At 39.5% G+C, this 18,879-nt stretch overlaps 1 protein-coding gene across 3 annotated transcripts in view; it reads right to left on the bottom strand.

The window, feature by feature from the left end:
• MBTPS1 (membrane bound transcription factor peptidase, site 1) overlaps positions 1-18,879 on the bottom strand; it is a 70,591-nt gene that overhangs the window by 41,287 nt on the left and 10,425 nt on the right. For 2 of the 3 annotated variants that reach the window (XM_069085660.1, XM_069085658.1), the window contains exons 2-6: positions 13,189-13,673; positions 11,548-11,805; positions 6,662-6,865; positions 3,099-3,209; positions 2,593-2,702 (exon numbers count right to left, since the gene is read on the bottom strand). In XM_069085660.1, the coding sequence (XP_068941761.1) occupies positions 2,593-2,702; positions 3,099-3,209; positions 6,662-6,865; positions 11,548-11,805; positions 13,189-13,357 (852 nt within the window). In that variant the 5' untranslated portion in view covers positions 13,358-13,673. The remainder of the gene's footprint in view (positions 1-2,592; positions 2,703-3,098; positions 3,210-6,661; positions 6,866-11,547; positions 11,806-13,188; positions 13,674-18,879) is intronic. The other variant, XM_069085659.1, reaches the window with a different exon arrangement.

The following is an 18,879-nucleotide window of genomic DNA, read 5'->3' as shown; positions in this document are numbered from 1 at the left end:
CCCAAGGTCTGGTCACTACATCACACTGCCTTCTCTACAGAAAGTCAATAATTTTAGGGTACATTCAAGATCAAAAGATGGTACCACAGAATGGGAACCATAAGTTCTATTTAAAAACAATATAGTCATATACCCCCTTCAGAACGATTCTATAAAATTTGCCTGATAAACTAGCTCATTTTAAAGCATTATTTAAATGTCAGCTGTTATTATATCATATATGTATATATCATATGTGTATATGCGTGCACACACACACACAGACACACCTGTGTACAAATATATTGTGGTCTGGTAGTTAGTCCTTGGCAGCTGTGAAAAAGCTGGCTAGAACATGAGCATCTAACACTCATTCCTTCATATTACCAAATATAATTAATTTCAGAGATAAGAGAACACTTAAGAAATATCTACCTTGACTCATGTGTTTTTTAAAAGTCCAACCAGGAAAGTAAATTCCTTTAAGTATGTGGGTTAATTGGAGGTTATTTTAAAGACGAAATCAAGTTTTTAATAATGGGAATGTCTTCTGTAAGCTACAAAAATTTTTTTTCTTTTCAAAATTCATTCATTCTAAATTGGGGCACTATTTGGGAACCTAAAAAAAAACCCACAACAAATCTTTTCTTCTAGTCTATGAATAATTAGAAAAAAATGAAGACTAGGTTAACTGTATAACTTGCTATTTAAAATTTAATTAAGCACATTAAAATAGGCTATTCCCACCACTCCCACCCCCCAATTTATTGAAGGATGAAACTGTAAGGGTGGAATAATCTGAGATTTTTTTTAAAACAAAAACCCTAACCTTTGTCCTGACCCTGCTTCCCTTACACTATATTTGGGCTGATAGCCATTCTACCTTTTGGGCCCAGATTCCTAGGAAGAGTCAGCTATACATTCTCCATTCTCCTCTCCTCCTCACCCAGCTGCACTCCTTGGGGCTCCATCATCTGGCCACACCAGAAGCCTGTCCCTCCTGCCCTTCCCCCTTCAGACTGTAAGCTCCTTAAAGGCAAGGCCTATCTTTGTTATACTTGCATCCCCTAGTGGTTAGCACAAAGTCGGCACTTCATAAATGATAACTGACTACTCTGAAACCCTTAATCAATGACGACCTGTTTTCTTCCAGGGTAGTTAGGTTCCACGGCCATCTCCCAGCCTTAGTCTGCCTGGCTTCTGTCCTTGCTGCTGCACCACTGTGCTCGGCTCTCCCCCAAGCTGTCTGACCTCTCCTTCTCACTCTCCTTTTCTTGCTCCTGCTCCATCTCCCGCCCCAGTTAAGGCTGCCGGACCCAACAGGAAATGCTCCATTTGACTCTCAGATCCTTTCATAACCTTGTCCCCCTCCTACCTTGCCGGGAGCTCCCTCTCTCCTCACCTCCACCTCCTGTGCTCCCAGGATTCCTTCAAGCCCACCTTCTGCAAGAAGCCTTTCTGGCTTCTGGGTGTCCCTTAAGGCTGGATAACAATCTGATACCACTTCGCCTTATCTCGCCTTTATCATCCTCCAACACCCGTATCTATGCTGTCTGTACACAGATGCTTGTACACTGTCTCCCCCATTAGACTGGGGGCTTCCTGAGAACAGGGTGTTTTTATTTTTGCCTTTCTTCGGAGCCCCAGTGATCAGCACAGCGCCTGCCTGCCACATCGGAGGTGTTCATAAGTAGATCAGCATGCAGGATTTATTATATACCTAAAAACAAAAGCAGAGCTTCCCAGCTTCAAATATAATGGGGGGAGGGGGAGGGTGCCGGTTCTACTTTGTACATGGATATGCTCATCTTAGTTTGTGTCTGTTAAGTTGAGAATAAAAAAAATTTAAAAGATAATTTTACCTCTCTCATTTTACAAGTGAAGAAAATTATGCCCGAGGCAATCAAATGGCTTGTCCAGGTTCACAAAGCTCATCAGTAGCAGAGTTTAGAACAAGGTTTCTCATCTCTTGATGACCCATTCCCCGGGGAATGAGTACCCTATAGAGTTGGTGGTGTTTCAGGCCACCCCTCACTGAGGACTTTCATCAACCCACAAAGGCTGTCAGCTCCTTACCCATGCACAGTGCTCAGAACATGCAACCAGGAAAATATTGAATTATATATGTTCATTTTGAATAAGAATATGCATATTGTTTAATAAGTGTCCAAAAACACAGACACTTGTTTAAATTCAATAAAGCAATGTTTGTTCTGGTAAAGGCAGTGATCCTAATGGTGTAAGGCTAAATGTCCATGACTTTATCTACTGAATAAGATGGAAATGATTTCTCTCTACCAAGTGAATCATCTCATGAGTATCTACCTTAAAGTTCTCATACAATTTTAAGTTGTGACTACAAAATTACTTACCTAGGGGGAAAAATAAAATTATAATGCTTTATAATGTATACTCTGCACTCTATAAAAATAAAACGTAAATTTAAGTTATTAAGAATGCAGAGAAGTTGTAAAGAATATGGATGAGGATTTCAGCAAGTAAGACAAATTTATCTTTAAAAATAGAAGACATTAGATGTAGTTCTTCCTGATTAGTAAGGTGTCACGTTGATTTAAATCAAATCTGATCTATTTCACATTTCAAAATACCCACCTGATTATTGGTGAAGACTCTGAAAATATGTAACTCTGCATCAGGAGCAAATCCCTGGCATTCCCTCATGCTGGCTATCACGCCCGCTACAAAGGTGCCATGACCCAAACCTGTTGCCCACAAGGAGAAATAAATCATACTTAAATACAGTTGTTTGTTTGCCCCCAAAACTCTGACCCAAAACAACTACTGGGAAGCAAGGACTTCATTTCCAGGATTCTTAAAAAAGTATCTAATGTTTCCCTGTCCTATACACAGAGGTCCCACCTTCTTTCTTCAAGACCCTTCTTCCAAGTTTCCTCCACTTGGGAAAATTGCAGTTGCCCCACAAGATAAACTTAGGTCTGAAGAATTATGGTATTAAGATATACAACTTTAATAGAATTAGAGGACAGAAAGGACTTCTTATCGATTAGCACAGAATGGGGGCAAGGACTGGGGAGAAGGGACATGCTGTTTGAAAACCTCCTGCCTTCATTACTTTTAGGGCCTTTTGGGTCACCTACCATCATCTAGCGTTCTCTCATTAGTCCAGTTGGTTCTCTCCTTGACATTTTTGAAGTGGGGATGTTTCTCACTCAGCCCAGTATCAAAAACAGCAACTCTTACACTAGCTCCTAATTCCAGAGATAAAACAAGATCATGTTTAGATAAATTTGCATCTTGGTTATCTACATATTTCTGAACAAAGGGATATGGTAGACCTAAAAAAAAAGCTGGGATGGAACACCAGAGCTGTAGTAGCCAAGGTGTTTAAAGAAGGAAGCAGGGGCGGCCAGTTGGTACAGTGAGTAAGAGCACCGACCCCAGAGTTGGGATGACCTGGGATCAAATCCGGGCTCAGATACTTAGCACCACACCCAGAAATAACTGGCCGTGTAACCTCGAGCAAGTTACTTAACCCCAATTGCTTAAAAAATAAATAAATAAATAAAGAAGGAAGCAAAGAAAATAGTGTATTTTGTAAGAATCTGCTCACACAAGTCTGTTGTTCAAAGAGACTGTGGGTGAGAACACAGTGATAAACACTGCTGGCAGGCACCAGGTGGGGACCTTTGGTTTCTGGGTCTGTGGATGCTCTCATCATCACCCCACATCCAGGAATAGAGATCAAAGATGCTATGGGGGCCTGTGGCCCTGGAGAGCAGTTTTGAGGCCTGAGTGTTGGGCACATTTTACACATGGGGGTTTGTCTGTAATGAATGATGTGCCCAGTAGACACTGCAGTAGACAATGAGTCTCTCTAATATGGCACTCTCTGAATCCTTACCATGTTCCAGAGACACATATGTCAACAGTCACAGACCCGGGACAATATGACCTTTCTCAGGTACTCACCAAGAATCTATTATAAAGGAAAATCTCCATCCTAGGGTACAGAAAACAGGTATGCAATGCACCCAATTCTAGAGCAGCAAAACCACCTCGTCTCAGAAAGACCTACAATGCCCCCTTGGCCATGATCACCTCAGCCATCAGCAGAGAAGTGATCAGTAGGAGGCATGCAAAACACAGTGGATCCTACCTAGTGTCACAAATGTACCATCCTGGTCCCCTCAGACTGGGTCAGGAGGACCCAAAAATTGCTGGCAGACAACAAAAAGCAAAAAGAGAAAAAGAAGTAGAACAGATGCTAAAAAAAAAAAAAGTTTGTGTCTCAATTTACCTAGAAATCTGTTATCTAAGCAAAGCACCGGAACGGCTCCTTCCTACACAATAAAACCTCTGGCTACACCTGGCCATCTGTTACTTCTTCTCTCCTTCCTCACTGCCCTGACATATTCGAATCAGTTAGATTTCACCCGGATATAAATGGTGATGGGTACTCCCCACAAAGTGTATGTCTTTGTCAGACACATCGTGCTGTTTCTACAAGGTGAAAGCACCAAGAAATATCGATCTAATGGGTGGGGTTGATGTGAAAGAGGGAAACGGTTTCTATCCTTCAAAGTCATCCAGAAAAAAAAAGTCATGCTCAAGAGGGATATTTTTGATGGCTGTGACTATCCAGGCAATGATCTGCTGCCTTAAGAAATGCCATGCTCTAACCATAAGTTCACAGTAACACTGCCTCCCTGATATAGATGCAAGGAATTTTTTCTGAATGGGAAATCTCCTAACATGATACTTTCACAACTCAGAACTCCTTGTCAATCTCTAAGTAGTGAAAGTTTTGACCCTTCTGGTGTGATCTTTATAATACCACCTGCCTTCATCACCTGAATGGCACTTTATGGTTTTCACAAGTACTTTCTATATCTAAGATATATTATGTCTCATCCAATCCTCACAAGAGTCCTGTGAGGTAGGCAAGGCAAATATAAATAATATCTCCATTTTAGGGATGATAAGACTATTTTATAGGCTAAGTGATTTGCCCAAGGTAACATAGCTAGTCACTGGCAGAGGTGGGTCCCTGGCAGGCAATCTTTCTATTACACCAGGCTAAATTATTAAGAATTTGACAGGATGAAATATGATGCTCACTTATAAAAAAAAACAAAAAACAAGAAAAGTTGTTTTGGGTTCACAATGACACAACCCAAGTCAAAAATTATTGAAGTAGGAAAAAAATCACAACAGAGTCAACCTTTGCTCTGAACAGATGTGTTCTGCCAATTCTCACAGCATTACTGACATAACAGGACAAGGAAGGGCAGGCATTTCCCACTCTGACATCAGTGATGCTTTGAGAACAAAGGGGTATCTCTGGCTCTATGTAATACAAGCTTCTGAGTACCTGGAACCATATTTTAAATGTGCTAGGACTTGAAGTTCTTACCATTTAAAAGAACCCTGAGGTACTTAATATGTTTTTAAAGCAAAAGTCACTTTTGCAATGCAAATAATTATTTACTGGTTTATGTTTTCTAAGTTCAAATTATAATATATAAGCTTTTCTTAAAAACAAATACCTAACCCCTAAAGACAAATAGGGACATTTGTGAAAAATTAGCAGTAGTCAGGAAGCCTTCACAACTAAGAAAATTATCACCCTTCATGTTTATTATCTTTTTTGAGTTACCTCCATTCTGACATTTAACCCAGCAAAAAACTGAAGATAACCACCCACCCTAACAAAGCTTACTCTTTTACACTCAGATACCAAAAATATTTAATTGGTTTTATTCTTCCCATGCCTCTAGCCCACCCAAGCAACGGAAAATAAAAATATCCTCTGCCTTCTCACTATAAAGAAGCACTGTAAGGGCTCAATGAGTAATGGCTGAGCTCAGGCACCATGTTCTCAGTTAGAGTGTGTTGTGGGCCCCCCCCCCCCCCCCCCCCCCCCCGCCAAATTTCTCCCGGTACTTTTCCTACATGCTTATCACATTCTAACCAGGAGTGATACTTGTGTCCTTGTTCATACTTCTATTAGATCCCAGGCTCCTTGCTAACTGTTTATTTGCCTTAGTAACCCCTGCAACCAGCAGAGAGCATCCCAACTACTGGAATCTGATTTTGTTAAGGAGACAGGCTGAAATGTCGGTCAACAGCATCCTAACCTGAGCACTTGGGCAAGAGGAACTGGGCTATGGAGAAAGTACCCAGACTCCCTAACTCCCTATGTTGGAAACTAAGAGTCAATAAATCTTATCCTGGGATTTCTAAGTAGAGAGTATAATGGCAAAGGCCAAGAATGAGAAATCAGAAAGGCAGAAGATTTAGAGGTAAAGATTTTCTACCTTTACCAAATTGAATTTTTAAGTTTTATCAAGTACCCAACTGAACATATCCTGAAGCCCATGTAAAATATAAAATTAGCCCACAGGACTGCACTGGTGTGGCAGACTTAGGATGTAGCTGTACAAAGAGAAGATCTAACAGGGAAAAAAAAAGAAACCTTAGAAAACAATAATGATGCAGAGGCCTGACTGAAGGCAGTCACTGAAGAAGTCAAGAGTGCCCCTTTTCAGAGCAGTGGCTATGTCAAAGAGAAATGTGGCTGACAGCTGATACTGCAGAGATCCCAAACAATGAAGAGGAAAGAGTCAGAGAGAGCCCACAGCACAGCTGCTTCAGCAGTGCCAAAGCACTCACTGATGGCGCTGCTATTCAAACTCCTTACCTGTATATCCCATCTGCCAGAGGACATCAGCCTGGAGGGTCTGGGCGACCTGCCGTGGAATGGCTCTCAGTAAGCGCCTGCTGGAATGCCTTCCTGTTGCATGCCAGAATCCAGAGCCCAGAGAGAGGCTTGCTCTTCTAAGGGGGCGAGATGATTGCCATTTCTGTATCCATCGGGTCTCATTGCAGGGCACCGAGGGATCAGCTGGGAACCAAGAAGAAAATGTCAGAACAAAAATGGAAAAAATAGGGGCGGCCAGGTAGCACAGTGAGTAAGAGCACCGGCTCCAGTGTTGAGAAGACCTGGAGATCAAATCCCGGGCTCAGACACTTAGCACCCACCCAGAAACACCTGGCCATGTAACCTTTAGCAAGTTACTTAACCCCAATTGCTTAGGGGCGGCCAGGTGGCTCAGCGAGTAAGAGCACCGGCTCCAGTGTCGGGATGACCTGGATCAAATCCAGGCTCAGATACTCAGCACCACTACCCAGAAATAACTGGCCGTGTAACCTTGAGCAAGTTACTTAACCCCGATTACTTAAAAAAAAAAAAAAATGGAAAAAATTTTTTCAAGAAGACTCTGAAAACCAGTTGTCTCTTTTATTTCTTCAGAAGGGTAAGTGGAAGGAATGATGGAGGGCAGAGTCAGAGATCCCATACGCAACAACACTTAGTGAATGACTGACCATCCAAAGACAGATAACTTGCTTTGAAGAGAAGCCAGAAGCCTTGCCCGGGCCACCCGGAATTCTTACTGAATCCTGCCAGTGAGGTGAGAGGCCAACAACAGACCCTGTGGAACTGTTTCACCAAAGCAGTTGCCTCCTGTACTGCTGCTTTACCTCCAATGTGCACACACACAAACAGATCCTGGGAATCACTAGTATTACATTTTCATGGTCACAAATGCTAACATGTAATCGGGTTCACCTAACAAGCACTTATTATATGCTATATGCATGCACTGTATTGGGCACTGGATACAATGACCAAAATGAACCAATATTGTTCTTCAAGAACTCTTAGGGGAAAGCGCACTTACTTAAACATGTAAAGCAAACAAAAGGCAGGAAAGGCAGCATGACATGGTAGATTGAGGGTCAACCTGACAGCCAGAGAGGGCTGAGTTCAGGTCCCACCTTGGACACATAGTGGCTACATGACCCTGGGCCAGTCATTTATCTCGGCATTCTAGGTAATTGGCTGAGATGCAGACACCCTTCCCCCTCTCTCCTGGGCCAGGACCATATGATTGTGGCATTGTGGCATCAAACTTAAGTCAAAGAGAGGGCAGTAATCAAACTGACTCAGTTTTAAAGTATGTTATCTAGGATTCACTGTATCTTCATTTTGTTACATACTTCCCAGTTACATCTTAATCTGGATTGGACCATACTTAAGAGTGCCTTGTGTTGACACCTCTGCCCAGTCTCTACCAATGAATCAAAGGTCTAGTCCTCTTCCCCTCCATACAACGCAATGGGAAGGAGGGGGTGGGGTGGTGGATGGGGACAAAAAAGGATAACAGGAGGCCTCAGAGGGTGGGGGTGGGAGGCGGGTCTTGGAACTGAGGTTTTACTAGGACAAGGTGGGAGGGGATGCATCCTAAGACTGGGTGTAGCCTATGCAAAAGCCACTGGGAAGATGGACTGGTGCAAACTGCAAAGAGGCCAGTGTAGTTGGACCATGGAGAATATAAAGGGGATGGGTGTCTAATAAGCCAAAAAAGACAGCTTGGAGTCACCTTGTGAGGAGCTTTAAATGGCTTTGTGCCTAAAGGTGTTAGTAGGTAACAGAATCTTTTGTAAATAAATAATCCATGATCACATATATACCTTTTCCTATTAAACAAAAGAATATATTTCCTTTTTAATTAATACCTAATAGTGAAAGCAGTTAAACCAGAAAAAAATTATCTTAAAAACATTTTCAAGCATGCAATTAATTTTCTGAGATCCAGTTTGAGGGTAGTAGGTGAGGGAAGGATTTTCTCTTCACACCAGACAAATTATGTCCATTCCCAGAGCCTTCCTAAACAGTGATGAGAAAGGGAAGAATGGCTGTATGATAATGATCCCTTAAAAGGTAAGTTAATCCAGATACTGAAATGAAGAAAAATCTAATTCTAGAACTAGCAACTCATCCTCACTGGACTTGAGAGAAATTAAAATGTTAGGAGAAAATGACAAATATTTTTATTATAAAATAGCATACATTTATTAAATGCCTTTATCATTTACAAAACATTTTGCTCCCAACAACCCTGAGATGTAGATTATCATCACCATTTTACAGAAAGAAACCTGAGGGTCCAACCAGTTAAGTAACTTAACCCAGCTGCATAGCTATGGGAAGAGTGAGACTGGAACCCAGGCCTTCTGGCTTCAAGTCTGCCACTTTCCCCTCATCACCTCCTTCAGCCTCTGACCTACACTGTGCTATTTCCAGACTTGGCCTGGCAGCTGTTTCTCACTGCCTTTTCCCCCTTTCAGCTCAACTCCATCCCCTCTGCATGTATCTTGTTACATCTCCCACGAGAGAGGCAAGGTCTGGTTTCTGCCTTTCTTTATGTAATGTCTAGCATCGAGTAACAAATGCTTGACAGACTACTTCTACCTTGTCAGACTGAGAAGAAAGAACCTATTTCTATATTATCTCATTTTTTAAAAATCCTAAACCACCATTTGTAGACATTTAAAAAAATAAAACAATGCCCATATGCTTGCCTTCTACAATCTTCCCTCTCACAGTAGTAAATGCATATAGTTAATTAATACCACAGTAGTTTCCAGTTTCTCAAGTTTTAAAAGTTAAAATATGAGCAAATAAAAAATTCAATTCAGCTGAAAATCTAGCAAAATTTGAATAATTATGGGTGTTCCGTTTCTAAAGTTAATTACTATAATTTTATTTCAGCTCTTTCCAGTCTCAGCCAATTAAGGTGAGCTAACAATGAAAAAATGATACACACTCATGTCAGTTTTCATTAAGTGAATACACAGACAAGCCAAGATTTTACTGCACAAAACCTCCCATGTTGCTCCTTGTGCTAAAATTAAGATTCGTACTAAAAACAAAAACATTCCGGATAACTTTAGTTTGTAAGAAGAGAAAGCTAATGTGCCTAATTATGCAGTTCTAGTTAAATTTTGATTTTTTTTTAGTTGTTCTTTTAAAAATTGATGAAAATAAAATAAGACAGAGACCACCAGGGCCCTGAAGAAGTTTAAGATCTGCATTCTATAAAAACTGACTGAGAAAATCAGACTGTTCAAGCTTAAGAGTTCTTAAAGAACACTTAGCCCAACCTGCTTGTTTCACAGACGAGGAAACAGAGATCCCAGGATGTGAAGTGACTGGCCCCAAGCCCCCCAAACCTGGTTTTTGCCCCTGCACTCCTCCTTCCCTATGCCAGTCACCAGCTTACTGCCACCCTGCTGTTAGTACGCAGATTATCTGAATCTTATTCCCTGCATTTGTTTAAAAAGTAGCAAAACAATTCAGGTTATTAAATCTAGTATTTGATGAGTAAAGTAAAAGCTAAAGTTAAAGTAAAAGTTAAAGAATTCCATGAGCTTTTTCTTTCATTTTTCTTTTAAATTATGGAAAAACTTGAGAGTTAGGGAAAAGTGCCAATAAAACTAGCAATCCACCTTCCTGGGTTACTGTGATTAATGTCTTCCATTTCCCTGGGAGAAAGCTATTTTTAAAATACGAAAATTGTTATTTTAGGACAAAATCCATCCATGTCAAGTTTACTTTGTCCATAAGAGGTAATAAATTAGCTCATAATGCTGAAAATAAAAAGGGCTAACAATCAAAGGAATCTTAATACCTAACAGGTACATCTCTCTTTAAGGTTTGCAAATGTCTCCCTAAATAGTGATCTCACTTAAGCTGCTTCACAACAACTCTATGTAATACTATAGGAACTGGCCCTCTCATTTTACTGAGGAGGAAATGGTGAGGAAAAGGTCAGTGATCTGCCTGAGGGCCTTCAACCAGTCAATGTCAGAGAAGCAGGATGGGAGCCCAGGTCTCTCTGGACACCAAGACCAGGCTCTTCCCCCTCTACCACACTCTCTTGTTCATCCACACCCTGCACAGATGTACACAGGTTACTTGACCATCCCTGGGGAAGGCAGACTTATGCATGGTCAGGCAATCCTGGATAAGGGAAGGGAAGTCCAAGGCAAGAATTTTTCCAGACGGTACTTTATGAAGAATAAAAAATAAACATGTAAGAGTTGAAATAAGAACTCCAAAGAACTTAACTCAAAGAATGAAGTCACATCCTAGAATCTCAAGGCCAAAGTCACTCTTCTTTGGCATGTCAAGGATCCATTTTTGCATGGAGATTCCTTCCCACCTCTAGAACAGAACAATCTCCACACCTAAGCATATGGTGTTCATGGCTTGAACTTATTGGGAAAAAACATTGACCTGGGAACATCTGTTTTGGGATTTCTTTCAGAAGGAGGTGACCAGACAATTTTTTTCTATTTCCTCTTTGCCTTTTGGTTTTAAGGTATCTGGGCAATTTTCTTTTATGATTTCTTGAAATATATTGTCTAGGCTAAGTGGTGATGGTGACAGGTCTTTCTACAATTAGCAAGGCTAGGTACTCAAGGGAGGGACCATGGATCTGGACCTTGGGAAAGGGCCTTGGTCCAATGGATTTGATGGTGTCATATCTATGCTACAAGTCCTATGACCTTTAAGATTTCTGTGGAGGTACAATGTTATGTATCTACAGAAATAAAATAATTCCTTTGGCTTTCCTCAGCAGGCCGACCTGTATCTATGAATACTAATGCCTGCCCGCCCTCCCCCTCCAGGTCCTAGTAAAGCTTAAAGAGATAACAGCTTAAGTCATTCACACTCACGTTCAGTGTACTTGAGAGAACGAAACACTCTGCGTTGGGGGGTCACTCGCTTGATGTTGGGGTGATCTTCTAGAGTCAGCACTCCCGTTTTCTGTTTTTCTTTTATCTGTATCACTTCAAAGTCACTGGGGTAGTCACTGGATGGATTGTTCCGAGGTATAATCCTCCAATTTTCTATTTCGCTGCTTTTCAATGCACTCGAAATAAACTTATTTCTAGCCTTGGCTGTAAAGTATCCATTGAATGCCACAATATACTCTGAAAGCAACCACCACAAACAAAATAAACATTTCAAATTCATTTTATATAAAATGCAGAGGATATTTTACAGAATCCAACCATTCATTTTTATTCCTCTTGGTATCAAAAGATCGTACTCTAAAGCAATCTTTTGTACCCCAAACCCAAGAGGAGCAACATAAATCTGACTTTCATACACTGAGTAATAGTTGGTAAAGCTCCAATTAAAACTGTTTTGGTTGGTGCAACAACTCACTCACAACTTAAAGACCATTTCATTTAAAATAAGGGGTGTGTGTGTGTGTTTTAATGCAAAAACAGAGATCAAAGGTCTAAACATCCTAAGAAGATAGCTCTAAAAATTTCTCATTAAAAATAATGGCAAATCTCTACCCAGATTATGTGTATCAGAAACCCAAAATTTCAGAGTTAGAGAACAGAACATAATGTTCAAGCTGGGAAGGAACTTCAGAGATCACCTAATCTGATGCCCTCATTTGACAAAAGAAAGCTACGAAAGAAAGTGGCTTGCCCAAGATGTCATAGTTAGTGACAGAACCAGGATTACAAATTAGTTTGACTCCCAGGGCCAGGACTCTGTTAATTTCTCTAGCCTGCATTCTGGTATTCTTAATATCAATATACAAATATTAATCTTGTTAAAAAGGAACCTTCCAGGGGATCAAAGTTCAGGTAAATAATTAAGAATTTGAGTTTCCTTGTTTAAGATGAGCTAATAACTATACTGGAAAGACAAAAGACTTAAGCTTATTTTATATCAAAGTTTGACACACATAATCCATCTAAAATCTCTAAGCGGCAAAATTTAATACTAAAGTAAATAGCAGTGTTTGCTGGAAAAAAAAAAAACATAGTTCAAATGTTTAGTCAAATTAAATGATATCCTTCATTCACCCATCAGTAGGGGAATGAATAACAAGCTAATGTGTTATATGAACGTAACAGGACATTAACATGCTATGAGAAACAGTGCCTATGTCAGGAGTTCAGGTAAGCAGAGTTCTACGAGAATGGATGTTGGAGGAAGCAAGCAGAAGTAGGAAGACAATACAAGGACAATGGCTACAACAATATAAACAGAAAGAGTAGCAAGTGACCTGGGAATATTGTGAAGTGACCCATAACCAAGGGAAGAAACTTGAAGAGCCCCTTGGACCTGTGTCTGTAAGAATATGGGGACCTGTGCCTATTGGGGGGAGGGGTCCTGATACCAGATGGAAGCTCTGGCCATTTCTTTGTTCTAACAGTTTCCCTTTTTTTGTTTTTTAATTTTTATAAGCGAGGACTCTCTCTGAGGAGTCCACTGGAAAATCCTGGTAACATGAAAACAAAACATATCAATAAATCATATTTTCAAACCAAACACAATACTATCATTACCGTGTTCCACAACTGTTGAAGAGAACTCCACCTTCAGAGAAAGAGGGGAGCAGCCAGAGCAGAGAGGGCTCTCATGGGATGAATTTTCCAGCCTGCCTGCCCAGTGCCTCTTGCCACAGAGTAAAACCACACTAAGAAGCAGCCAGATGTTTACAAACTTCATGATCATGAGAGAATGTGGTCTCAAAATGCCGTAAATTCAAATCACGTTTTTTCCTTCTTGTCTATTAGTTCATTTTTGTTTCAGCCAAAAGTTGAAACATTGCTGGTCAGCTGTCTTACAGTTTTGTCCAACACAAGTAAAAGTTAAATTCCATGGTCTTTTGGGGTTTAGCCTGAAAAAAGGCATTCATTTCTTTCTTCTCTTCTTCTCCATCTTCGATGCAGGCTTTGCTCACTCTGGTTGTGACAACTGAGTCCTGAGTTCCATTTGTACTGAGGAAGCAAAGTCCAAAAAGGAACGATCAACAGGCTTACAAGCCAACCTATGAGATGAAACCAAAGCACATATGCTTTACTAATGTCTCCAACATAAATTTAGATATAAACCAGAGATGGACCTTAGGGATTGTACAGTGCTGAACTCCATTTTGCAGACAAGAAAAAGGAAACTGAGAGCTGAAGGGCCTTGCACAAGGACTCACAGCTAAACAGTAGAACCAGAGAGAACCAAAACTCCTTCCTACCCCTGCCCTGTGTGGTGCATCATCTTTATACCAAAAAACACCATGACTGCTCCATGCCTCAATCATGCTAATGAGATGTCCCTGGTTACAAGTCAACCAATACTCAAAATTTCAAACTCACAGAAAGCAAGTAGAGAATGATTCTTGAGATTTTCACTTCCTGCAATCTGTAACTTCACACTGTTCTCTGCACCTCCATAACCTATGACATTTTTATGTTACCAATGTCCTAAGGTCTGCAGTCATCTCCCAGGAATGTCTGGTAAAATTTCCCAAATTGTGTGCAGGGGGGAAAAAACTTTAAAAATAGTTAAAGATTCCTCAGAAAATGGAATATGCTCAGCACTTTCTTTAGGGATGTTTTACTCCTTTCTTTATTCCTCTGCCCTTATCCAGTTTTGTTAAACATTTTCTTCAAGCTTACAGAAAATTTCTTTTACTCATTTAACATACATGTGTGTTTGTGTGTATCATCTGTTATACAAAGAGCAATGTAGGAAATGCAGAAAAAAAAGAATTCTTACCCTCATGAAATAGGAGGTGAGTGAAGGTACCTAAAAGATCTAATATTTTCTAACTGCAAAGGAAGTAGATAAATAACCATAATAAAAGATGTGGTACAAAAGTAAAACAAAAGAAGTACCAGATCGAGTTCAGAGGAAGGGTTAATTCTGGCTGGGGAAGCGGAGAAGACTTTGCAATGGCATCTGAGCTGTCCAGAAAGTGGACAGGCAGGAACTTGGGAGGATTTCTTTTTAATTACATTAAGCTTGAAACATGAGGAAATTTCTGGCAGCAGTACAAGCCATGTTGGATAGGTTAGGCCAGCTGGATCTATTGAGGAAGCAAAGGTGTACAGCCTACACTGCAGACAAACCAGTCTCAATTTGTCAATAAAACACCTGCTGTCACCAGGTGCTCAGTGACATGCTGGGAACACAAATTCAAAGAATGCTCATAAGGAGCACATAAATATATTTAAATGTGATGCTTAAGATGATGTAATACACTTTCTTCTTCTTTGGCAAAACATGGGTGCAGAAAGGATTGATATAAGAACACATACATCAGCAAACTTAAGGTTTAAAACACTGTCATAATGTTGTGTTTTTAAATGGGAATTATAAAAAAGACTTGTAGGCTCAAACTAAAGCTCTCTAAGATAAGTGTTTTTATTTGTAGATGCCCAAGAATTATATTTTCATCTGGCTTGGGCAGTAACAGGAGCCTGGTGGCCTGCCAGTGTGCCCAGTGTCTGATGACTCTGATGTACAGAATATCAAAGGCTGCAGAGAGGTCCAGAAGGATGAGGCCTAAGAAAAGGACATTAGAAGGGAAATACAGGATACAATATTCAAAGAAAGAAAGAACATTCTTAAATAACCAGTGCTCCCCAAATTAAGTAAGGGAAAACCTTGTTTGTATAGGCAGGAAAGGCACTTGAGACAGCAGTATTCTAAGTCACATGCTACCCTATCTGCTAAACCCCTCACTTGCCTGTCCTGAGATTCTCTAAAGTAACAGAAAAGCACTTCTGTGGGTTTCTGATTCCTAAATGGGAAGAGATTAACTAAAAATATAAAGAACCTGTGGTTCCTTTTGGAAACATTAAGCACCAGGAAGCGTTTTTTCTGTTTTGCTCAGATTGGCTGAACCTGGTAACAGTCTAGAGAGGTTCACTGAAGTCTTGTTTGTGTCTAAGGAACCAATCCTTTGAAATGTCTGTTGCTTGTGCTAGGGTATCAAATGATGTCAGTGCCCATAATCATTGGGAGATGAGAATAGGAACTTATGTTTTTGTGGTTACCCACAGCCAAAATAAGAATACGGAGAGACAAGAATTGGATACCCTTAGAGGGGAAAAAAATTGTACAATGGGGGAGGTCAAGGTCTAAGAAATTTCTTATTTTGAGAAAGTCATCAAATAGAAAATCAATAAACATTTATTAATTGCCTACTATGCACTAAGCAACGTGCTAAGCACTAGAAATAAATAACTCTATAAGGTGATAAAAAAAAAAAATCCTACAAACTATATCCTGGTATAGTCCTCTTTATGACAAAGAGGTAAGGGAACAATACACAATCAGCTGCCCAAAAACCTATGACCTAAGGATGTTGGTACTGACCCAATATTTATTTTGTCACAGGACAATAAAGTGCATTAAAAATGACAAACTATAAAGGTACACTTATTCTTTCTCCTGCATTTCACCAATACATGTGGTCCCAAAGTACAAATATTTCACTTTTCACCACCCTGATATGCTAATTCCTCAATTCGTCTGTTTCCCCCGCTGACCATTTGACCCCATTCTTCAGGTTGACCCCAGACAGCAGACAGCAAGTTACAGAGACATTCTAAGGTCTCCTCCAACATGGAGATGACACTGAGGTCTAGAAAAGGACAGGATCTGACAGACCCTGTCAAGCTGGAAAGACTTCAAGTATAGACTTAAGAACAGATCAAGGAAGAGCCCAGCTAGGGTCACAAAGCCTGAATGGATGACTCAAATGATGGCCACCAGTTTGTGAATGTTTTCAGACACAATGGTTCAGGTGTTCTCAACCTGGAATCTGTGAACTTAAAAATAATTACATAATCAGTTTCCTTCATAATCCTATGTATTTTACATTATGCATTTTAAAGCATTATTCTGAGAGGGGATCCACAGGTTTTACCTGTCTGCAAAAGGGGTCCATAACACCAAAAAAAAACATTAATTAGTCCCAACAACAGTTTATTAACAGCAGCTAGATGGCATAGTGGATTGAGAGCTAGACTTGTAGTCAGGAAAATCTGAGTTCATTCTTGCCTCAAGATACTTACTGGTTGGATAATATAGGGAGAGTCATTTCTGCCTTAATGTCCTTATTTGTAAAATGAGAACAGTACTTCACAAGGTTGTTGTGAAGATCAAATGAGATCACATATTTAAAGTGTTCTGAAAAATCTTACAGAGCTATAGAAACAGTAGCAATTATTCTTAGTATTGTTATTAAAAGTCCAGTGGTATCAAAGTCACATAGAAACGGATTCTATAGGTCATATACTGACTTAGAAAAACACAAAATGACATCATGTTGTACTGGATTTTCATTTTGTTCAACATTCCCAATTACATTTTAATCCAGTTCCCTGCTGAGGAGTTTTGCTGCCAAAGAGACCAACACCTCCGATGAAGACCATTTACAAAGGTGTAGAAGGCTGCCAATATATTTAGATGGGAGGAGTATAAATCCATACAAATGAATTCTCAGATTCATGAACTATTTAACATAAGGAGAAAGAAATGATCAAAGTTACCTCCCTTGTGCTTTTCAGTAAAATGCTGTAATGAAAAATCAGGGATTACCTTCCAAATCCGGCCTTGCCTCATGTTTTCAAGTTCTGTTTTCAAAGTCTCTTTGGTTTGTTTTTTCTATTTTTGCATTACAAACTTAACATCATACCAAACAAAATGTTCCTGTCCATGCACACAGTAGAAAGGACTGTGTACTGCAGACCTCATGTACACTACCGTCCTCTAGTTAGATGTATATTAAATTCAACCTTTAACTCTCAAAGCTTGTCTTATGATTTCTTTCCAGCAATGACTTTCTTTTTGGGCCATCCTATCTACCTCCTCCTCTTCCCTTTGCAAGATTGAAAAAAAAAGTCCTTATAACAACTGTGCATAATCGAACAAAGTAAGTTTTTACATCATCATGTCTGAAAATGTATGTCTTGTTCGGCATTTTAAGTTCCTCTGCCCTCTGGCACAAGGTGGGGCATATACTTACAACAACAGTCCTCCAGAATCATGGCCAATCACTAAATTAATCAGAGTTCTGAAGTCTTCTGGTTGTTCCACTTTATAAAGTTGTCATTATTTATACATTGTTCTCTTGGTTCTGCTTACTTCACTCTGCATCAGTTTCTACAAGTCTTCCCAAGTTTTTCTGAATTCATCCCTTTTACCATTTCTTAAGATGTAATATCACATTACATTCATATGCCATACTATAATTTATTCAGTCATTGTCTGATTAATAGATACCCCCTAAAGTTCCAGTTCTTAGCTCTAGCAAAAAAAAAGCTATCAATATTTATGTATAACTACTACTTTAAAGAACAGATTGGTCTCTACAAAATTAGACTGAAGAGCAAATTTCTAAAAATTAAATCTTGTCTTTTTATTGACTAACATTATAAAATTAGAGGTACATTTTTATAGGGAAAAAACCTACTAATCACATAAAATTCCATCACTTTAAAAATCACATATTTAACAGGAAAATGATAACCACAAATAGGACATATCTTCAAAATGTCAAATTTAAATTATCGGTGCACCATAAAGTTTGTAATGAGTTAACTCCCTTTGGGGTTATGTCCTATATGTATCTAAACTGCCTGTAACCACAAAACAAAGCAAAATTCCCTCAAAACTCATAAATTTTTTAACTGTTCTAATAGGAGTTAGCAAATATGAAATGTCTTGTTCACCAAAACTGATCATCATGTTATTAGGTCTAAGCTCTTTGTCAAAAGTTTCATTTCTCTATATACATGCTATCCTCACAGGAGAAATGTCATTAGTACATTATATGGGTAAATATGTATTATTAATGTATCACAAATTAAATAGCATAGTATTTGTCCTATACTGCTTAATAAACTTTTTCATTTATCCATTCAATCAGAAACAAAATTTGTCTTACCTTCCACATATCTGCAAGAGAAATGAAAAAAGGATTTATAGCTGGCACAACAGAATACACCTAAGAATGCAAACTTGTGGGTGTAATTTGGTATTAATGTGCTTTAAAATTTTCCTTTAAGAAAATTACTCAAGAATCTAATTTAGCGAAGTAGGGAGCAATACATCCTTCAAAATGGTCATCCATGAGATGTCCTATTTTACGGTGGATTAGAAGATTTTACTAAGCTATTTCTTTAGACTCAGAAGCAGATGCCAGACAGTTCTGGGGGGGGGGGGGGGGGGTGGGGTTTTATTGGTTT

Source organism: Petaurus breviceps, unplaced genomic scaffold, assembly GCF_028583685.1.
Source record: "Petaurus breviceps papuanus isolate PSGF00001 unplaced genomic scaffold, PetGlider_PUasm1.0 176, whole genome shotgun sequence".
Lineage (NCBI taxonomy): Eukaryota > Metazoa > Chordata > Mammalia > Diprotodontia > Petauridae > Petaurus > Petaurus breviceps.
Note: the sequence above shows the minus strand (reverse complement) of the source record. Positions and strands in the feature narration are given on the sequence as shown.